At 41.3% G+C, this 22,694-nt stretch overlaps 1 protein-coding gene across 1 annotated transcript in view; it reads left to right on the top strand.

Annotated features, from left to right (window-relative positions):
- LOC145354089 (cadherin-like protein 26) overlaps positions 1-22,694 on the top strand; it is a 70,083-nt gene that overhangs the window by 6,726 nt on the left and 40,663 nt on the right. Inside the window, exons 3-8 of the mRNA XM_080205221.1 lie at positions 588-735; positions 5,986-6,152; positions 7,442-7,576; positions 11,356-11,541; positions 14,107-14,378; positions 18,774-18,916. Coding sequence (XP_080061347.1) covers positions 588-735; positions 5,986-6,152; positions 7,442-7,576; positions 11,356-11,541; positions 14,107-14,378; positions 18,774-18,916 — 1,051 coding nt within the window. The remainder of the gene's footprint in view (positions 1-587; positions 736-5,985; positions 6,153-7,441; positions 7,577-11,355; positions 11,542-14,106; positions 14,379-18,773; positions 18,917-22,694) is intronic.

Here is a 22,694-nt window from a genome sequence, read left to right as displayed (position 1 = left end):
TGTGACATCTCTCCCAGTTGGCTCAATAATGGGCCTAATTGACTAGCAGTTGTTGCTGGGCAGGTAGCCTCTATAACGTTCACCTCACCTCTGACAGGATTGTCAGGATATGGTGGGTATCCAACTTAATGCCCTAACCATCAAAATTCATCCCAGGCTCATAACGGATTAACCAAAGGCAAGATACACAAAGTCATCAATGGTATGCTTACTGTGCCGCTGTTATCACCCTTCTTATCCATGATCACCACGGTTTACGTTCCCTTTGTCTTTTTTGTCTATGGCATCTTTGTTGATTTCTCCAATCTCTACAACTGCTGGCTCTCTATCCTGCCTTCACAGTCCACCCCCCTCCCCCGACCTCTGCAATACTACAGTATAAATCTCATCTCACCCTCTGTTGTCTTTAGCTCTGATGGAGAGTTATCCAGTCTTAAAACATTAGCTCTATCCTCGCTCCACAGAAGTTGTCAGACTAACTGAGATTTTCCAGCATTTTCTGTTTTTGTTTCAGATTTCAGCACCCGCAATAATTTGCTTTTATCTTATTTTAATTTTCCTTCATCTCAATTTATGTTTTTATCCAGTTGAATGTTCATGCTTTGAGTGCTGAAACCTTAAAGGAAGTAGATCAAACATTGAAATATGTTATTAATGTGAAAGATATCAATGACAATGCACCAATCTTCAGTGCTTCAAGATATGAAGTAAATGTACCTGAAAATATTGCTGAAGGTAAATTGCTGTTATTAGTTGATCCTTTCAATAATGTAATTCGTTAAAATTACAATGAGAAATGCTCTTAGCAATCTGTACTTTTTAAGGGTAGAGCAACATGTTTTAATGGCTTGATGATTTTTACCGGTTGGGTTGCGATCCACAAGCCAACTTCAATTCTGCTTCAAAAACTGGAAGTCAGTGTGTTGGGGCATTACTTGCAGTCTTTCCAGAAGTGACCAATTAAGATTAATCCCATCCAATTAAGCATGATGGGAGGGATCACAGAAATGGGATGCATTGCAGTGATGTCCAGCCAATGACATCACTGTGAGGTGGGCAAGTTGCTGAGCTGGGCAGCTAGTGCCCATGGGAGCACCTCAAATTGGTAGTGCCCTCAGCAAGGTTGTAAAATGTTATAATTTCCCCTGGCCACAACTGTCAGGCCATCATTGTCATGGGGAACCACTCCACAGGTTGACTTGCAGGCGCTGTGGTAGCCATTATATTTCCAGCAGGCATGTGTTGAGTTTTTTTTATTGATTTGTGGGATATGGCTGGTCAGCATTTGTTGTCCAACCCTAGTTGAGAAGATAATGGTGAGCTGCCATCTTGAACAACTGAGTGGCTTACCAGGCCATTTCAGAGAGCAGTTGAGAGTCAACAATAGTGCTATGGTTGGAGTCACATGCAGGCCAGACCAGATAAGGATTGGAGATCTCCTTCCCCAAAGGACGCTGTTGAACCAGATGTGTTTTTCTGACAATCAACAACAGTTTTATGGTCATCATTAGATTCTTAATTCAAGATATTATTTAATGAATTCAATTTCTGCCATCTGCCATGGCGGGATTCAAACATGGGTCTCCAGAATATGAGCTGACTTTCTGGATTAATAGTCAAGCGATAATACCACGAGGCCATCGCCTCCCCTTAATAGAGAGGATGCGTCAATGGCCCCCTGGCCTGCCACCAGGAGAGCACAAACTCAGGCTAAAGGGACAATCCTCTAAAACAGAGATGAGGAGGAATTTCTTCAGCCAGAGTGTGGTGAATTTGTTGAATTCTTTGCCGCAGAAGGCTGTGGAGGCCAGGTCATTAAGACAGAGATAGATAGGTTCTTGATTAATAAGGGGACCAAGGGTTATGGGGAAAAGGCAGGAGAATGGGGATGAGAAAAATATCAACCATGATTGAATGGTGGAGCAGACTCAATGGGCTGAGTGGCCTAATCCTGCTCTTATGTCTTATGGCATCTCCAGTCCAACGACAGACTCCTCAATGTGCATCCAGCTGCCAACTTTACAATCACAGCAGCTGTGACATCTCTCCCAGTTGGCCCAATAATGGGCCTAATTGGCTAGCAGTTGTTGCTGGGCAGGTAGCCTCTATCACATTCACCTTGCCTCTTACAGGATTGTCAGGATGTGGTGGGTATCCAACTTAACTCAATCTTCGCCCTAACCATCAAAATTCATCCCACTGTCCAGGCTCATAACTGGATTAACCTAAGGCAAGATACACAAAGTCATCAATGGTAGGCTCTTCCAGCAACTTGTTTTCTTTAATGTCCTCTATTGTTCCCATGTCAAAGTTAACTCCTACTGGTAGGTAGGGGAACTCAGGAAGTGCTGAATCTCTGAACCCAGCTATCATGGGGCAAATCGATCTAGGACTTCTCTGATCACTTGTCTTTTTGATCGGTGGCTTCTAACAATCATTCAACCCTGAGGAGTTCAGATCAAATCCAAGGCAATGACTGGCCATGAAATCTAATATTAGTTAGATTTTAAGCTCTTTTAAATGATATCAACTCTTATTGTACTGCCAGAAACAGTGCCACAGGTCTAAAAAAAACCCCCAAAATATTATTTTAGAAATACTGACATTGATTTCAAAGGTATAAATGTTTAAGACTGTGAACTTATTTCTGCGGGTGCTGCAGCTTAGAGCCCTTTTCCACCTTCGCTGGCAACGCCATTGGAAGCAGCCTGCTGATTTCACTGTGCTCTGGCCGTGGGAGCCTGAGTTGGCTGCAGCTGACGACGGGCATTCAGCCCCAGAAGTCACAGCCGGAGTGCTGGTTTGCAGGTCTGAGTGCGACCCCTGGAACTCCTGAAGTAGCCTCTCCCTGAGAGTCGCCACTCTCTTATTGGTGGAGATGTAAATCCGGTGCTCAGGGTCAACACACTCTGATGTACCGCATGGAATCCTCAATGAAGGAGACCATGGCACGCAAAGCCCCAGGGGTCTCCGCCACATCCCACCATGCATCCTGCTGCATACATAGCAACTGCAGCCTGATGGAGGTCTCCAGAGACTCATCATCTGCCTCGGATGCAATGCAGTTCTGGTCTCCAGCAGTCCTCCAATTCATCATCTTCCTCTGTCACCTTCTCATGAATGTGATGTGCCCTCTGCACTACCCGTGAGGGTGACAACCTAATCCCCACCAGCATGTGAGTATCCGCAGTGGTGCTGGTTCTGCGAGGCAGCATGATATCAGTGCAGGAGCGATGTCGTCCTGCGACCCTAGCAGGGGATCCTTAGGGTCAGCTGTGGCTGGTGCGATTGGCTTATCTGCAGAAGGAAGGCACAATATCAGTGAATCCAACCTTCATCATCACTATACATGCTAGGTGACCTGCTGAGCCAATGGAGAGAAACTGCCATCTGCATTGGAGTGTCAATTATTACTCTGGCTGGGAGAGCTTGCTTACTAATTAGAGGGGCTAATGAATTTCCCCATACCCATGGTACATGCATCTGGGAGTGAACCTGTGGAATTCTCTACTACAGAGGGCTGTGGAGTTTAAGTCACTGAATGTATTCAAGAAAGTGATAGATAATTTTTTTTAGATATTAATGACATTGAGGGGTATTGGGAGAAAGTGGGAATATGGCGTTGAGATCAAGGATCAGACATGATCATATTGAACGGCAAAGCAGGCTAAAAGGGTCAGGTGGCCTACTCCTGCTCCTAGATTCTATGTTTCTACATTTTTATCTACCTTGATGTCTATCACAGATGCCCCCTCTCCCCACACAGGAATTAAGTGGGCCATTTCACTGTGGCACACTGCCCCCCACTTCAATGCACTGCGAACTCTTGCTCTTGGCAGGGCAGACTTCAATCACAGTTTACATATATACTCAGATCGGCACACAGGGAATGGGCACCCAAATACAGCTCTCAACACAGGTCCATGCCACTTACCCTTGTTGACAGCGGAAGATCTTTTATGGCACCAGGGAGTGGCAGCCTTGTCTTACCATCCCTGGGTATGAGAATGTGGCACCCGGCACTGGCTTCTTGCATTAGGACAGCCAGGCATTCATTTGTGGAACAGGGGGCGCTTAACCCAATCAACTTGCTCTTCTGCCTTTCATGACTTCCTGGGGAACCAGAAAACCATAGAAAAGTTATGGTGAAGGTAGAGGTAATTTAGCCCATTGTGCTGCCAAAGAAGAGAAAAATGAAAGCAGCCGCTGATTTTTCCAGCAGGTGGTCTGTAGCTTTGCAGGTGCCAGCGCTTCAAGTGCAGATCCAGGTACCTTTTAAATGAGTTGAATGTTTTAGCCCCAGCCACCAACTTAGGCAGTGAGTTCTAGATTCTCACCACACTCTGGGTGAAAAAGATTTTCCTCATGTCCTCTCTAAACCTTCTACCAATCACCATTAATCTATAACCCCAATAATTGAGCCCTCAGCTAAGGGAAACAAATCGTTCCTGTATACCTTGTTCAGGCCCTTCATAATTTTGTCCATCTCAATTAGATCACCCCTTAACCTCCTCTGTTCTGAGAAAAGCAACCCTAGCGTTTCCAGTTCTCCCCTCATTGCTGCAACTTTCAAGCCCTGGCAACATTCTTGTAAATCTCTTCTGCATTTTCTCCAGAGCAATCGTGTCTTTCCTTTCCTTTGGTGGCCAGAACTGTACACAGAATTGGGTTGATGCCATTGCTGGTTATGATTCTTATTTCATATAGCAACTTCAGCCTCCCCTAGCCTTCAAGCAACTTCCTCCTCAGGTTTTATATCCACCGCACTGGGTCCTCACTGGACCTGACACCTGACGCATTCTCAGCCCCATGCAGTGTGTGCCTGACTAGCAGACTTGTTACATGCTGGGCAGGTCTTAATTGGCCACCCAGCATAATATTGCTTTAACTACGGGATCTCAGGTTGGAGCAAATTTTGGATTTATTTTCATCCATGTTGACTTCGGGCGCATCCCCAAAGAAAAAATTCAGGCCAATGGGTTTGCTAATTCTGGAGGGAAGTGATCAGGTAGATTAAAAGGCCTACTTTGTACAAATATATCTTCTGATGATTGAGATCAGAATTTTCCCTTGTGCATCATATCTCATTCATATACAACAGAGATTGATGCCAAGTGGAAATTTCCAAGACACCAGAACAATTGCCCATGGGGGTGGCACAATGGTTCACACTGTTGCCTCATAGAGCCAGGGACCCAGGTTCAATTCTAGTTTTGGGTGACTGTGCACATGGAGTTTGCCCGTTCTCCCCGTGTCTGCATGGATTTCCTCTGGGTGCTCCGGTTTCCTCTGCAGCCTAAAGATGTGCAGGCTGGGTTCATTGGCTATGCTAAATTAACCCTTAGTGTCAGATGGATTAGCAGTGTAAGGAAGTGAGGCTACAGAAATAGGGCCTGGGTGGGATTGTAGTTGGTGCAGGATTGATGGGCCAAATGGCCTCCTGCTGCACTGTAGGGGCTCTATGATTCTATGAATTAGTACTTGCATAAAGAAATGTGAATCTGTTACATTGAGGTTTTTTTGGGCATGTGATGTAGAACGTGTAGATATCAAAATAAATTACAAGATGTTCTGGTGATACTCAAAGGGCAGGATCTACATCCAAAGGTGTTTGGCAATGCAATGGTTATTGTGGGACGGCAGGTTAGTATTACCCATTCTATGATGTAAGATGCCACACGGCAGTCTAATTAGGGGACAGTCTAGAAGGACATTCTGCAAGTATCCAGTGTTAAGACTCAGGCCAGAAACTCAGATATATTTTGTGAAAATATCCTAGGTTTTAAATTTGGTATTGGCATTAGCTCCAAAACCAGAAAATCCTGACTGAGTTCAATGATCCATCCCCCGCCTGCTACGACTCCTGTGGAGGGTGGGATGGAAAAATTCTGCCCAAGGTAACAGAACAGCTATGTTATTGATGACTATTGTGACTAAGTATTATACCAGTATTTGTTTTACTAAACGTATTGTGCCCTTTTTTAGGTAAAGAAATTTTCCGAGTTAATGCCACGGATGCCGATGAACCAAACAATGACAATTCGCAGATTTCATATTTGCTCATTTCTCAGAAACCTTCCATAGATCCAAGTCATTTTCACATCAACAGTACAAATGGAGCAATAACTTTTAAAGGATGCCTAAATTATGAGGTATGCTTATAGTAAAATAACTTTCCAAGAAAATGGCCCATTTTGTTTGAAAAATCAAGGTAAAGCATCTTTCAAAAAATTATTTCATTGGCTAGGCCAGTATTTATATTGATCATCCCTAATTTCCCTTTTCTTGAACCACTGCAGTCCATGTGGTGTAGATACACTCACAGTGCTGTTAGGGAGTGAGTCCCGGGATTTTGACACAGCAATAGTGAAGGAATGATGATATATTTCCAAGTCAGGATGGTGTACGGCTTGGCGGGAAACCTGCAAGTGGTGACATTCCCATGTATTTGCTTCCGATGTCTTTCAATGTGGTAGAGTTTGTAGGTTTAGAAGGCACTGTTGGAGGAGCCTTTCAGAGTTGCTGCAGTATGTTTTGTAAATGATACACGCTGCTGCCTCTGTGTGTTTTTGGTGCAGAGAATGAATGTTGAAGATGGTGGACGTGGTGCCAATCAAGCAGGCTACTTTGTCCTGAATGATGTGAAGCTTCTTGAGTGTTGTTGGAGTTACAGTTATCCAGGCAAGTGGAGAGTATTCCGTTTCACTCCTGAATTGTGCCTTGAAGACAGATTCTAGACAGATTGGGAAGAGTAAAGTAGCTTGTACCCACCTTGGATTTTAAAAGCTTGACAACTGCGTGCGGACAAAATTATTGAAGGATGTTAGGAATGCCTAAAATTCCACACATGAAGAGAGAGTTCTCCCAGTGGGCAATGGGCAACAGAAAGAGAGTTGACTAAGGCATAGTTTGATGATGGACATCATAGAGTTGTCTTTGGATGAGCTACAGGGGAAATGTGAGGATGGTGCATGATAGATGAGCATGACGTACCCTGATGTCAAGTCCCCCCCATTGGAGTTGTTACAAGTTGGACAAGACAGGAAAAATTACACTTGGAAAAGGAAGGAGACTAATCTTGATGTCACTTTATATGAAAATACTTTGTTGGCAAGGTATGTTGTAAAAGTTTTAAAATTTCCTGCATCATAAATGATCAATGCTTATTGTGACCCCTAATTCTCTAGCCAGGGGAACAATCTCTTGCCATATGCCCCGTAAAGCTCTCTTAGAATTCTGCATGGTTTAATAAGACTACATTGCATACTTCTAAACTGCAGAAAATATAAATACATTTTCCTCAGTCTCTCCTAATAGAACAATACTCTCATCTCAAGAATCAGCCCAGTGAACATTCATCACTTTAAACAGTTGATATGTGAAAATGATCTCCAAAATGCAATACATTTTTTTGATTGTTTTTATATCTTTTCTGCTTTAGAGGGTTAAATTGTACACCCTTATTGTTAAAGCAAGAGACAATGGTCGTCAGAACATCCTCAGCAGTACAGCGATAGTGCAGGTTAACATCATTGATGCTAACAATTGTCTCCCTACTTTTATCAGAACTGGCAATGTAAGTAGTGTTTATATATTCACTTGCAAATCTTTAAGTCTTTCAGCATATTTCATTAATTTTCAGATTTGTTTTATTACTGGTTAAAGAGAGCTTTTACTTGAAAAAGTTTAATCGAAGTGGGTGAGAATTAATTTCCCCCCTCCTCTGCATAAGTGTACATCAGACAGATTGCACCTAAAGTGTTCTCGGCTTAACCTGACACACATCTGCCTGTATTCCTGGCTAATAAGTTTTCTGCTTTTCTGTGTTAAGCCCATTCCTTGCAAGGAATAAAGTTCATTATTCTTTCATTGTGCCAAATGAGATTAAATGAGGCCGTCGGCACTTCTAACTCATCACCATGGGATAGCATGCTTGGGCAGAATTTTATCAGCCACATGGTGATGGGCTGGAGGGCAGTAGCACAGACAAAATGTGGGCAAGGCTCACTGGGATGGTTCCCCGGGCAGCACTTTTTCCTCAGCTGTTATGGCACCCCCACCCCCCTGAACCCCTAGGGGGTCCTCATTGCCCCCCTTATTCCAGCCTGGTCTCCTGTTAGTTTCCTGAATGTGGGGAGCTACTCTACCCTGGTAGGGCAGAAGATTCGATCAGGACTGGAAAATTCCCAATAATGAAATGCTAAACATATTTAAACTACATTGAAAAAAGAGTCAAATGACTTTACCTGCCTTCCTGCCAGTTTCCAGCGTGGTCTCGACTCCAACTGATCTCCAGCTCTGGGAGATGCGTATGTGTTCCTGGCACACGAACAAATCCCGAAAAAAGCTGACGATGTGTATTTCCCAGCCAGAAAAGTTGTGGGTCACAATGGGAGAACCACCCCACCCCCCCCCCCCCATATCTTATTCATGCCAAAGTCTAGGGACTAGTTTCTCCGGCCTCACAGCTGCCTGTTTCCCACTAGTGGGAGGTGGTGCATTGTTTACTAGCAGTGGGATTCTCTGGTCCAGCCGCTATCAATAGGAGTTCTCTGGCCGTTCACACTGGCAAAAATGGCCCGAAAATTTCAGCCTAGTCTTTTCAGTTGCAACATTGGCAGCAATCTATTGAAAACAATATGTTGCAATTGTGCTTTGATTGTAAGATGTAGATTAAAATTAACACTGCAGATTTTGAAAATCTTTCATGGGATGTGGGTGTTTCTGGCGAGGCCCACATTTATTGCTCAGTCCTAATTGCCTTTGAGAATGTGGTGGGGAACCGCCTTTTTGAGCCATTGCAGTGCGCGTGATGTAGGTAAACCCAAAGTGCTTTTCGGGAGGGAGTTCCAGGAATTTGGCTCTGAGATAGTGAAGGAAAAGTGAAATTTTTCCAGATCAGGATGGTGTGTCTCTTGGAGGGAACTTGCACGTGGAGTGCACATGCATCTGCTGTCCTTGTCCTTCTAGGTGGTGGAGGTCATGGGTTTGGAAGGTACTGTCGAAGGAGGCTTGATGAGTTGCTGCAGTGCGTTTTATAGATGCACGTACAGCTGGCACTGTGTCAATGGTGGAGGAAGTGAATGTTGAAGATGGTGGACAGATATAAATGGTAGACTGCTTTGTCTTGGATGGTGTCAAGTTTCTTGAGTGTTGTCGGACCTTCACTCATCCAGGCAAGGGGGCAGTATTCCACCACGCTCTTGACTTTTGCCGAGATTTTTCAGATAGTTGGTTCAGACTTGATGGGCTGAATGGCCTCCTTCTGCACTGTAGGGCTTCTGTTCTGATCGTAAGGTGTAGGCTAAAGTAACACAGCAGATCTTTAAAACTTTTCATGAGATCTGGGTGTTGCTAGAGAGGCGCACATTTAATGCCCATTCCTAATTGGCCTTGAGATTGTGGTGATGACTGCCTTCTTGAACCGGGATTTATGGACAAGTTTTGGAGAGCTAGGAGGTGAGCTATGCACAGAATTCCCACTCTGTTACCTACTCTGGTAGCCACAGTAGTTATATGATTGGTCCAGTTCAGTTACTAGTACGTCAAGCTTTGGCCACGCTACTACGCACTGAGTTCTCAACTCAGGTGCAGGCATTCTTAAATCTTCACTCCGGTGCCTTGCATTCAATCTGATCCATGAGGCACAATGTGCACCTCAGCACAGCCAAGAATTAGGAGTGCTTTGCTTGGATGCTGTGCCATTGCCAACTTCCTAGGGGATATAGTTGCTTGCCCAGTTGGCCAATCTTACATGCACACCATGGCAGTTAGTGATTTTGAAAGTTAGTGCACCAGGTGTTAAATATTGAGCAGCAAGTAGTGCCATTCACACAAATTATGCTTGAATGGGCATAATTGCATGACTAATTTGACTCCAGTCATGTCAATTGAATTACAACTAAATGGTCTCTGCTGCAGCAGATCAATGACATGTTTTTACATTAATCTTTCCATTTTTAAGATCCCCTAAGAATCCTATATATCTCAATAAGATCGCTTCTCATTCTTCTGAGCTCCAATGAGTACTGGCCCAAAGTCCAAGACCGCTCCTCATAAGAAAACCCCTCCATACAAGGGATCAACCTAGTGACCATTTTCTGGATTTCCTCCAATGCCAGCATATCTTTCCTTTGATAAGGAGGTGACAACTATTCACAGTATTCCAGGTGTGGTCTAACTAGTGCCTTGTATAGTTTTAGCAAGACTCTCCTGTTTTTATATGCCATTCCCTTTGAAATAAAGGCCAACATTCCATTGCCTTCCCAATTACTTGCTGAACTTGCATACTAGCTTTTAGTGATTTATGTGCGAGGACACCCAAATCCCTCAGTGCTGCAGTTTTCTGCAGTCATTTTCTACTTAAATAATATTCAGCTCCTTTATTCTTCCTACCAAAGTGCATAACTTCGCATTTTCCTACGTTCTCTTCCATCTGCCAAGTTTTTGCCCGTGCATCTAACCTATCTATGTCCCTTTGTCGACTCTTTGTGTCATCCTCACCATTTGCTTTCCCACCTATTTTTGTATATCTGAAAACTTGGCAACAGTACATTCATTTCTCTCATCTTAGTCACTGATACATATTGTAAATAATTGTGACCCCAGAATGGATTGCTGTGGCACCTCACTAGTTACAGGTTGCATTCCAGAAATGCACAATGCATCAGCAGAAAGGTATGGGCAAAATAGTGCTATCTGTAGAAATGCCATCTGCAGTGATCATGCTATAGCCTCAAAGCTGGTTACATATTCCTGTGAACTTGCTGACCTACATAATGGTGCCATGGTGTGGCACAGTAAATGATCCTTGGGACACACTATGCAGTCCACCCCATTTCAAGCAGTTATAAAATCGAGGACAAGTGATGGGTTGCTGCATCATTGACGCCTGGGATTTCTTTTCCTATCCTTTTCCTTTGGGAGTCTAATTAACCCTTTAGACTTGCAAAAGTTGCTGATGGGGTGTAATGCATTTTAAAACTTGTAAAGCTTTCTGAACTTGCGTTCCTCATTGTGACACTCACTTTATTAATGTGGTCCCCTTAAATTTTACAGTTATGCAATTTGCCTCTTTCACCACTTATCATTCAAGACATCTGAGCTTACACCTGGAGTTATGCAAATAGTCTTCTACTGGTAAACTGAGTGCTATTTTTGTTGTGAGATTTGCATTTGATGTCGATATACGAATATCAAATCTGTTTGGGACGGGCTAATGTCGGAAGACAAAACATGGCCCTGTAAGTCTGATGTACCATTGGACTTAAATTGGTTTGTTTAGTGACCAGCAGGGTGTTTCTTTTTGAGAATTGTGACAATTAACATCTTAACAAATATTCATACAATCTTTAGTTTTCAGGTGAAGTAATGGAAAATGATGAACATGTCGCTATACTTCGAGTGAGTGTCACTGACAAAGACACTCCCAAAACACCAGCCTGGAGGGCAAAGTATAAAATAATAGAAGGCAATGAACATGAGCATTACAAGATTGAAACTGATCCAGAAACAAATGATGGAATTCTATCCCTTGTTAAGGTAAACAGTTTACCTTACTTAATGATAATCGTATTGGCTATTCATTGCTTCATTTCTGGACGAGGAATGATTAAGATAGGGCATCCAATATACTGGGGTTTAACATTTTGCTTTAGAGCTACCTATTAGATAGAGTCATAGAGGCTGACAGCATGGAAACATGAAGTCATAGAGGTTTACAGCATGGAAACAGGCCTTTCAGCCCACCTTGTACATGCTATCTCTTTTTTAACCCCTAAGCTAGTCCCAATTGCCCGCATTTGGCTGACATTCCTCTATACCCATTTTACCCATGTAACTGCCTAAATGCTTTTTAAAAGACAAAAATATACCTGCCTCTACTACTGCCTCTGGCAGCTTGTTCCAAACACTCACTACTCTCTGTGTGAAAAAATTGCCCCTCTGGATCCTTTTGTATCTCTTCCCTCTCACCTTAAACCTATGCCCTTCAGTTTTAGAGTCTTCAATTTTTGGGAAAAGATGTTGACTATCTAGTTGATCTATGTCCCTCATTAATTTATAGACCTCTATAAGATCACCCCTAACCTTCCTATGCTCCAGAGGAAAAAGTCCCAGTCTCTCCAGCCTCTCCTTATAGCTCAAAACATCAAGTCCCGGTAGCATCCTAGTAATTTTTTTCTGCACTCTTTCTAGTTTAATAATATCCTTTCTACAGTAGAGTGATGAGAACTGTACATGGTATTCCAAGTGCGGCTTTACTAATGTCTTGTACAACTTCAACGAGATGTGCCAACTCCCGTATCCAATGTTTTGATCAATAAAACCAAGCATGCTGAATCTTAGAATTTAAATTGCCTAACATGAAAAACAGATCCAGCTTTTCCCTTCTGCCAGAATATAGATGCCCCAGTGCACTTCACTGCTAATAAAGCATTTTTTAAAGTAAAGTCAGTTGTTGTAAAAGAAATGTGGCAGCCAAGTTGCACACAGCAAGATCCCATTAAGAGAAATCTCATCATGACCAAATAATCTGGCTGGTTGAGGCACAATAATTGGGCAGAAAAGAGTTCCCTTTCTCTTCTTCAGGTTAGTGCTATGGGATCTTTTATATCCACCTGTGAGAGCTGGAAGTAAGCTAAACATTTCCTCTGAAAGGTGGATCCTCTAGCAATGCAGTGGGCCCTCATTACAGCACTATAGTCTCAACATAAAGTTCAGAACTTCTGGTTTAGAGTCAAAGAGCTTATTAATAACTAGTGGACATCTTATGCAATAGAAATGGGCTGAACTGGCTGCCTGATGAGAGATTTAAACACTGTTTATCCTCCGCTCCTTCATGTCCATATTTCAGGCTCCAAATTAAAAACAGCAGATGAGCTTGCTGCTAAATTTAGGGGCATGGGATATAAAAGAAGGAATTGAGGATAAACTGTATAAAACACTGACTTGGCATTAACTGGAGTCTTTCATCCAGTCATGGGCACCACATTTAGGAAGAATGCGAATTTATTAAACAGGATGCAGAAAAGATTCATGCAAATAGTTTTAGCAATGAGGGGTTTCAGTTTTGTAGATAGATTTGAGAAGTAGGGACCATTCTTCTCGTAGAAGGGAAGGTTGAAGGGAGGTTTGATAGTTATGTTCAAAATCATGAAGGGCCGGATAAAGTAGGTCGGGTGAAACTGTTCCCATTGGTGGGAGGACCAAGAACTAAAGGACACAGAATGTTCCATGACTCTCATGGAATCCCTACAATGCAGAAGAGGTCATTCAGTCCATCAAAGTCTGCTTTGATCCTCCGAAACAGCACCCCACTTAGACCCAATCTCTTGCTCTATCCCTGTTACACCACATATTTTACTATGGCTAATCCACCTAACCTTTGGACTGTGTGAGGAAACCAGAGCACCTGGAGGAAACCCATGCAGACATGGGAAGAACATGCAAACTCCACACAGTCACCCAAGGCCAGAATCGAATACAGGTCCCTGCCACTCTGAGGCAGCAGTGCTAAACACTGTGTCACTTGTATTTAAGGTAATTAGCAAAAGAAAGTATAGCGACATGAGAAAAAATATTCAACATAAGGGAAAATATTATTTACACAGGGAGTATTTAGTATTTGCAATGTACCACCTCAATGTGATGGAGGCAGATTTGATAGCTTTCAAAAGGGAATTGGATCATTATCCGAAGAGGAAAAATTTACAGGGCTATGGGGAGAAGGCAGCAGAGTAGCACTAGGTCAATTGTTGAGAGCAGGCAGTGACCCTATGGCCTCCTTCTATGCGGTAACCATTCTAATATTCTGTCATTCTAACTTCATTTTGAACAAAAAATTATGCTGGCCTCAGTTTGAAGACCAGTGAGCTCTACAATTTCAAAAGATATTTACTGATGGAAGAATATGGACATTGAACAGCATTTCTGTTTACATGTTTTGTTACCCATGAGAACATGTACACTGCTGCCACACGCTGGGAACTGAGAAATATTGCAGTGTTTAAGCACTTCATGGAAAATACTTTTTTCTTGGAACCTAATGTTTTATTGAGCGACATGAACAGACATTGTTTATTGGAATTTTTTCTCTTACCTCTGCAGCATTTGAATTACGAAGGTGGTCCAAAAAGACAGCTAAAAATCTCCGTCGAAAATGAGGAAGAATTTTTTACTTGTCCAGACATGACAGATGAGCAAAAGGCTGGTGCACTAGACAGTGTATCTGTTATTGTTAATGTGCATGATATCAATGACGCACCAGTGGTCCACCCTTCAGAAGTAACTGTTCAACTACTGGAAAGCCTCAAGCCAAACACTGAATTAATGAGATTCAATGCAACGGATCCTGACAAATTCTTTGTAAATAAAATCAGGTAAGAAGCATCTAAATCTAAATCATAGAATATCTCAAAGTTAACAAATACTTTGCTGCCATGTTTTCAGTATTTTGCTTCATTGTAATTTTTTTCACTCCTCCCTCTTTATATTTTTCTAATGCAAATCAGAAACATACAAAACACAGCTTTCACTTATCTTACTTCTTTTAATGTAACTAATGTGCCGTGGATTAATGAATAAAATACATACTGTTGTAATTTCTTTCCTGATGTAGAGATGCCAGCGTTGGATAGGGATGGGCACAGTATGAAGTCTCACAACACAAGGTTAAAGTCCAACAGGTTTATTTGGAATCACGAGCTTTCAGAGTGCTGCTGTTTCATCAAGTCAGTCCCTGGTGAGTCACTCATCTAATGAAGGAGCAGCACTCCAAAATTCGTGATTCTAAATAAACCTGTTGGACTTTAACCTGGTGTTGTAAGACTTCTAACTGTAATTTTTTTCCTGTTGGCCATTAATAGTTTAAAGGAACATACACAAATGTATTCCCATAAAAATTGACTCTGCTTTCAAAGCAGCTTCTTCAGCAACTTCTTCACCTTCTTTAGCATCCTAGTAAATCTTTTCTGCACTCTTTCTGGTTTAATAATATCCTTTCTATAATAGAGTGACCAGAACTGTACACAGTATTCCAAGTGTAGCCTTAGCAATGTCTTGTACAACTTCAAAAATGTTCTGATCAACAAACCAAGCATGCCGAATGCCTTCTTCACCACCATGTCCACTTGTGACTCCACTTTCAAGAAGTTATGAACCTGTATCCCGAGACCATTTTGTTCTATAACTCTCCCCAGTGGCCTGCCATTAACTGGGTAAGTCCTGCCTTGGTTCGATCTACCAAAATGCATCAATTGACCCAGGTCCCACTGCAATCTGAGATAACCTTCACTGTCCACTATGCCACCAATCTTGGTGTCATCTGCAAACTTACTAACCATGCCTCCTAAATTCTCATCCAAATCATTACTATAAATGACAAATAACAATGGACCCAGCACCGATCCCTGAGGCTCACCACTGGTCACAGGCCTCCAAATTGAAAAATAACCCTCTACAACCACCCTGTGTCTTTTGTCAAGCCGATTTTGTATCTGATTGGCCACCTTATACTGGATCCCACGAGATTTAACTTTATGCAACAACCTACCATGCAGTACCTTGTCAAAGACCTTGCTATTGACATGTAGACAACATCGACTGCACTACCCTCATCTGCCTTTTTAGCTACCCCTTCAAAAAACTCAATCAAATTTGTGAGACATGATTTTCCACTCTCAAAGCCATGCTAACTGTCCCTAAACAGTTCTTGCCCCTCTAAATGCCTGTAGATCCTGTCTCTTAGAATACGTTCGAACAACTTACCCACTACAAACGCTAGGCTCACCGGTCTATAGACCAGGCTTTTCGCTGTAGCTCTCAAACAAAAGCACAACAGGTACCTCACCTGTGGCTGTTGATGATTCAAATATCGTTGCTAGCGGGCCCACAGTTTCCTCCCTAGCCTCCTGCAGCATCCTGGGATACATTTCATCAGGTCCCGGGGATTTATCTATCTTTATGTCCTTTGAGTCTTCCAGCACCGCCTCCTCTGTAATATATACACTCCTCAAGATTTATTTCCTCAAGCTCCCTGACATCCATGCCTTTCTCAACAGCAAATACTGATGAGGAATATTCATTTCGAATCTCATCCATCTCTTGTGAATCCGCACATAGATGACCTTGTTGATCCTTAAGAGGCCCTATTCTCTCCCTAGTTACACTTTATGTATTTGTAGAAGCTCTTTGGGTTCTCCTTTGCTTTATCTGCCAAAGCAATCTCGTGTCCCCTTTGTGCCCTCCTGATTTCTTTCTACTTCTACCAGCCTTGCTCTTTACTCTAAAAAGAATGTGTGGCGCAGTGGTTAGCATTGCTGACTCACAATGCTGGGTTCGATTCCCAGCTTGGGTCACTGGGGTTTTCTCCCGGTGCTCTGGTTTCCTCTAACAGTCCAAAAGATGTGCTGGTTGGTGCAATGGCCATGCTTATTTTTCTCCCTCAATGTACCCGATCAGGTGCTAGAGTGTGACTAGTAGGGGATTTCCACAGTAACTTCATTGCAGTGTCAATGTTAAAACTCCATTGTGTGTAAGCATGGCCCTTAAAGGGACCAGTTATTACATCCCTCTATCTTTAATTCCCTTATTTTGCAATTTATAAATGATACAATTTTCAAAGCAATGGCAATAATGAATATTTTTAATACAATTTATCAGAAACTCAATCTGTCAGGGAACTTTCTCTTTCTCTGGGAGAGATGTAATTCAACTGGTTGAGATTCCACAGTAAAGATAATTTCAGTTGGACTTTCTTCACTGGGATTCTCCTCTGGAATCTGTGCCTCACTTCCCACTGTTCCCTCACTGTCATTGGGAGCAGCACTTTGACCTGCCACTGGCTGATCAGCCACTTCACTCCTTGGACAAGCAACAACACTACTTGCTGGCACAATTGGATCAGACAGTTTCTCTGGTTCTTGTGATAATTCCCACCGCCTCAAATGATCTGTGTCTTTCTTCACTAACTTATCCTGCATTTTCACCTCATAAGACAATGGCCCCGCCCTGAGACCCTGTTAGATCCGGTTTCAAAATTCTTCACAAAGACAGGATCATCTATCTCAAATGCTTTTTCTACTTTTGACAAGCCATGGTTTCTTTTCTGACAACTCTGTTTGTCTCCACTCTCCTCACAAATTTTGGAACAACCAAGCTCGACCTGGTTCTCAAGCCTCTCACTCATCTACAGCTCAGCTGGAGCTATTTCAGTAGTGGTATGTGCTGTGGTTATATAGGCTAACAGGAACCATTCTACCCTAGTTTCCCGTAACCCAGGTGGCTGCTTCTTCATACCAGCCTTGTAAGTCTGACTTGTATGTTCGGCCAATCCATTTGAAGATTTGGCACAGTACAGTTATATTGACACTATTAGATGTCATGAACTTCTGGAATTTGACAATTGTGAATGTCATTCTAGTGTCCAAAACAAGTACATCTGGTATACCGTAGATGGTGATTAATTGGCTCAGTTTCTCGATGATGGTGTATCAACTTGTGGATTTCATTCTGAATATGTCCAAGCATTTTGAATGGATGTCCCCTAGCAAAAAGAACATCACAGCCATAAACGGACCAACATAATTCATGTACAATGGCTGATCTAGCCATTTCCACTAGCGCAAAGGGCTGAAGCTAGTAGCAAATCAAATGGCATTCGTCACGTTTGGTCAACCCCTTACAACCCAGCTTCCAGTGGCTTAGAAGAATAGCCATACAAGTGTTTAAAGCATCTATGAAAAAGCAAGTTCACAGGCTACTGGCTTTACATTTGTCAAGTTTGTTGTTGTCATATAATATCTGCCACAGGGGTTACAGCAGCCAAATTATTAATGGGGTGCAAACTTTGAACCCGCTTGGATTTGAAATTTCCAGATTTGTTGGGAAGTGGGGAGGCTAGGCAAGCCCCTCAGAAAGAAAACCATGACTCGAGAAAAGAATGACTTAGTTATGGCTACAAACTTTGATGGTGGACCAACATGGGTGGCAGGAAGAATTGTAGAAAGAACGGGACCAGTTTCATACATTGTAGAAGTATAAGGTCACTGTGTAATAAAAAACATATGGGTCATTTGAAGAAGAGTGTTGAGCCTGAAGGAGAACATCAGATGTGTCCTGTGGTGGACTCGTGTATGCCAGCTACTGAATCAGGGATTCCTAGGCAACCGACCACTTCTGAAACTGAGGAGCAAGAAGCTATGGGGAAGATATTGACTCTGGATTAATGAGTTTGTTTTTTTTTGTATCTGCTGGCCCGGATCCATTGCTTACTAAGGATCCAATATTGAACTGAGATGTTCCTTTAGAGTCCAGAAGTCTGCAGACCGATTGACTTTGTAAATAGACTTTTTTCCTTGGGTGTTCCTAGTGTGTTATTGTATTTATATGTCTATGTACAATGACATTTCTCTTTGTTTTTATTCATAGATGGACTCAAGAGTTAGTGGGGGAAGGAGTTTGGTAATATGGCCCCTTTAAGGGGTGATCCTTTGCAGGCCGTGTGATTGGCTGGATCTATGGAGAGGCTGTGCGGGAAGCTGAACCAATCAGGTGTAAGGATGTGGGTCCTGGGATGGAGAGGGCTTAGTTGGAGTCAGGAAGGAGAAGAGAGTAGACTTGTCTACTAATTCTGTTAGGCTCATCTGATTAGTTAATAAGCCATTTCTTGTTGGAGGCACAATAAGTCACCTTCCAATTCACTGCATCTTACTATTGACAAGGCTGATAATCATTGCATTTCATGATTAACATTGTTAATGATTTTTGTCTAAAAGGTTTGTCAAAGCATATGATCCAGAAGGCTGGGTTACTATAAATGAGGAAACTGGAGTTGTTACAACTGTTCATAAATTGGATCGGGAATCTCCTAGTGTGAATGAAAACATTTATAAAGTTATTATTCATGCAGTTGATAATGGTAAGTTTGAATATATCAGTTGGTACTGTGCAGTGTGTGACGATATTCAATTCCATTAGTTCACTTTTAAGGGTGTATTGTAGTGGTTATTGTTGTGTGAGGTGCCAGTCATGAAGATCCAATCACTTTTCTACTATTGTGCTGTCACACCCTCAGTAACGTGGTTTAAAAAATATGGAAAATGGTGTAGGAGTAGGTCATTTGGCTCTTTCAGTCTGCTCTGTTATCCTTAAAAGATCTGGTCCGATTCTGCCAGTGTGACACTACTATTTTCCACTGTAAACATCTTTGTCACTCTCTGGTGGAGACTGTCGGTTACTGCAGAATTGTCAATAATTTTTCTTGTGGATTTGTGTTAATTGGTAACTTTCAAACTTTTTATGCAGCCTCACTGAGCACATGCAAGATTATCAACATATCTCCTAATTTGTGGAAACTCATGCACTTTTATCTTGTCCAAATATGTCTTCCAAGATGAATATTCCTTTAGCGTCCCATTCAAAACAGACCTTTGGAAATTGTTCCTTAAGTTATTAATGACTGGAGGTTACAAGGTGTATTATTTTCTGCCCTGTTAGGTCTGCCATTTGATAATTGCATTATTCCCTGCAGTTGTTTGGACCTAACATCTTGCACTGTAAGATCTTTCCTCTTTTTTTATTATCATACTTGCAATTAAGATGTGTATTTTTCATTTTAAGCCAGCATCTGACATCATTGAAATTTATTTGTGGATTCTGAACAATTCTTCTAGTTTTGGAAGAAGAAAGTAAAATTTCTATGAGGCAAGAAAGGCAGGTGAGATTATGTCTGAGACACTTTACTCCTAGTCACCCTTGCCCAAGAAGTGTGAATACACTCAAGAGTATTTATTCTTCAGTATTAGAAGAATCCTAACTCTGCTATCTGTATTTCAATAGGGCCAATACATTTTCTAAAGACTGGCCTGCAGGCAAATGTTTTGCCTATTGCTTTGAAGGTTGTCATTATTACATTTCTATGCCATAACCAAGACTATTTGCTTCATCAATCTTTCATCAATGTATAGATGCATCAGAATGTATTAGAAGCAACAGTTTCATTGTCTGTTTTACGGAAGTCCTCTCCCAAAAGTGATTTATTGTTTAGCACTTCTCTAATCAGTTTAAACCACTTCTAATACCAAATGAAAGCATCTTTATCTTTTGGCATTATCCCCTGGCCTGGATATACATGGATAATTTACTTTGTTGCATAATTTGTGCCTGACTTTTGTTGGAATCTTTCATGGAAATATCTTTCATTTTACTGGCATGTTACAAATTAATTTCTTAGAGACATTATTAATATGTTACTTAAATATTTTGTAATATTCTCAAACCACATATTAAAACATTAGCTGCTAATTATCCTCATGTTGATCAGAATTCTCAACTAGAATCTCCCCTCCCCTCTGCCCCCCATTGGCCGTTTTGGCTAGATTGTGTCTAAAATCTCTACTAATGTAATCTACCCTATCCTACTGAAGTATTTTCTTTATAACCTTTAACTGATTCATTATTGATCTTCAGAAAGTTGTTTTTAGTTTTTAAAAAATGTTCTTGTTTTCAAAGGATGCTCTAGTGTACTTCTTCTCAAAAGTTGGACCATCTACAGAAGTTGAAGTCATTGGTATTTCTTTCTTCTCTTCCTTGATTTATGCTACTCTTGCCACAGTCTGTCTTGAGTTAGAACAACAATACCAGAGTAGCATTATAGTCACAATAATCAACAATAAATTAATAAAAAGACATGTAGTTCTGTTTAATATGTTCTTTCCCAAATTTTCTATCCATTCTGTTGTCCATTTTTCTGGAGAGAATGGCTCTGGTTTTTCTAACTTCTTGACCTCCTTCCAAATATGAGTTACCAGATTGGTGATATTTTCTGAAATATCTGGTATGTAGGTGCAGAATTTCAATCCAATCAAAGCACATGTTCCTATTCTTGTTGCAAGAATGAAGTCCAATGCTACCGATTCTGTAACTGAACTGTACGCATTACTCCTATTTCATCATTTATTTGTGTTAAAGCAGTAGCTGTGTCATTAGCTACCCTTTCTAAGATATAAACAATATTTTCTAATTCCATTGTCAGTCTTACGTGTGAACATCCTGGCAGCATTATTCCAAAGAAATAGTCTATGCCCACTGCACTACGTCGACATCTGGTAGTTTCCTCTGGTGATTGATTGTGTGGTAAATATGTGAAACTACGTATTCTAAGTAACAATCTCCTTTCCAATCTTTGGGCAGTCCTAGTTAAACTTTGTTTCCACAAATCCAATAAATTCTATTAAGTGTTAGGTATGTTGAATGTTGCACATATGATCATCCTCCGGTGGGCTGAAGCAAATGCTGCTCCTTTCAAGATTTCATTTACTATTCCCAATATCTATGCTTCTCTGATCACCTTGATGCATAATATTCCTTGTTCCTCTAATCTGTATCAATGAGAATCAAATTGGTGCTCATTTGGCTGTACTGGACACAGGTGAGCATCTTTTCAAGTAATCTGACTTTCTTGTGCATGACCTGTCATTGAAAAAGATCTGCTCTTTCACACTCCTTTGTAAATCCCACCGTATTTCCTCTAAGTTTCCTGAACAATTGGGTTAATTGATCCCATCTTATTAATTCCTCCCACTTTACAGGGATTGTCCACAAAGGAAACCTCTTCCTCTCACGATTTAGTATATGAGTACATACCCACATTTAGATACATCAGCTGTTCTAGCATAAGTGTATGCCAAATACAGATAAGTGTTTGTTCTATATTTGTTCCTTGTTCAAAACTTGTTATTCACTGATGTTTTCTTTCTTCAATGGATGGTTGATTTTTTTAGTATATACAGTTCTGCAATTTTACACACAATATGGCCTTAAGACTTCACAATTAGAATCAATAAGCATAAACTTAACATTTAAACATTTATATATAAACATTTTCAAGATTGCTTTATTATACCATCTGAATAGGCTAAAAGTCTAAAACATTTTATGCAAATAAATTTATCCAGTTTTTTTACTAATTTAACTGTTTGGGTAAGGTTTCAGCTCTTGTTTTAGTTAGTGTCTCCATCTTGGACCATGTTTTTCATCAACGAAAGTACATGTTTCTCCTGCAATGTTTAATTTCAAATGGCCCCTCCCATCTAGTGCTAAATCTTTTTTGTCAGACATTAATTGTACCATAACCCTACCTCCTGCAGTTAGTAAATATGGATTTTCTTTTCCATGTAATTTCATCCAATCTTTGTTGTTGTTAAATGACTACTTATTTCATTATGGAATGTAATTGAGTTATTATGTCTTTCATACGTTGATAGACTGCTTTTATTAACTCTCCTCCTCCTCTGATAACATGTTCTGGGAGGTGCATTGCTCTATCTGTCATCAGTTCAAATAAAGTTAATCCTATTCCACAAGGTGGAGTAGTTCCTTGTCTTAATAGAATTGCAGGCAAAGCCTGCAACCAATTATTTCCTCCTATTATGGCTTTAGCCAAACTGTTTTTCAACATTCTGTTCAGTTGTCCTACTATCCCTGAGCTCTGTGAATGATACGTTAAGTGAAATTTCTATTTAATCCCTAACATTCTACATACTTCTCTCAGAACTTTCCCAGTGATGTGAGTTCCCTGATCTGAGTCCAATTGTAATGGCATTCCTCATCGGGGTATGATTTCATTGGCTAATATCAAAGCCACAGTTTTGACTGTTGCACCTTTACATGGGAATGCTCCGACCCATCGAGTGAAT

The sequence above is a fragment of the Carcharhinus amblyrhynchos genome, chromosome 16 (genome assembly GCF_965287045.1).
Source record: "Carcharhinus amblyrhynchos chromosome 16, sCarAmb.v2.hapA, whole genome shotgun sequence".
NCBI classification, from domain to species: domain Eukaryota; kingdom Metazoa; phylum Chordata; class Chondrichthyes; order Carcharhiniformes; family Carcharhinidae; genus Carcharhinus; species Carcharhinus amblyrhynchos.
The sequence above is the reverse complement of the archived record's forward strand: the minus strand, read 5'-3'. Positions and strand labels throughout refer to the sequence as shown.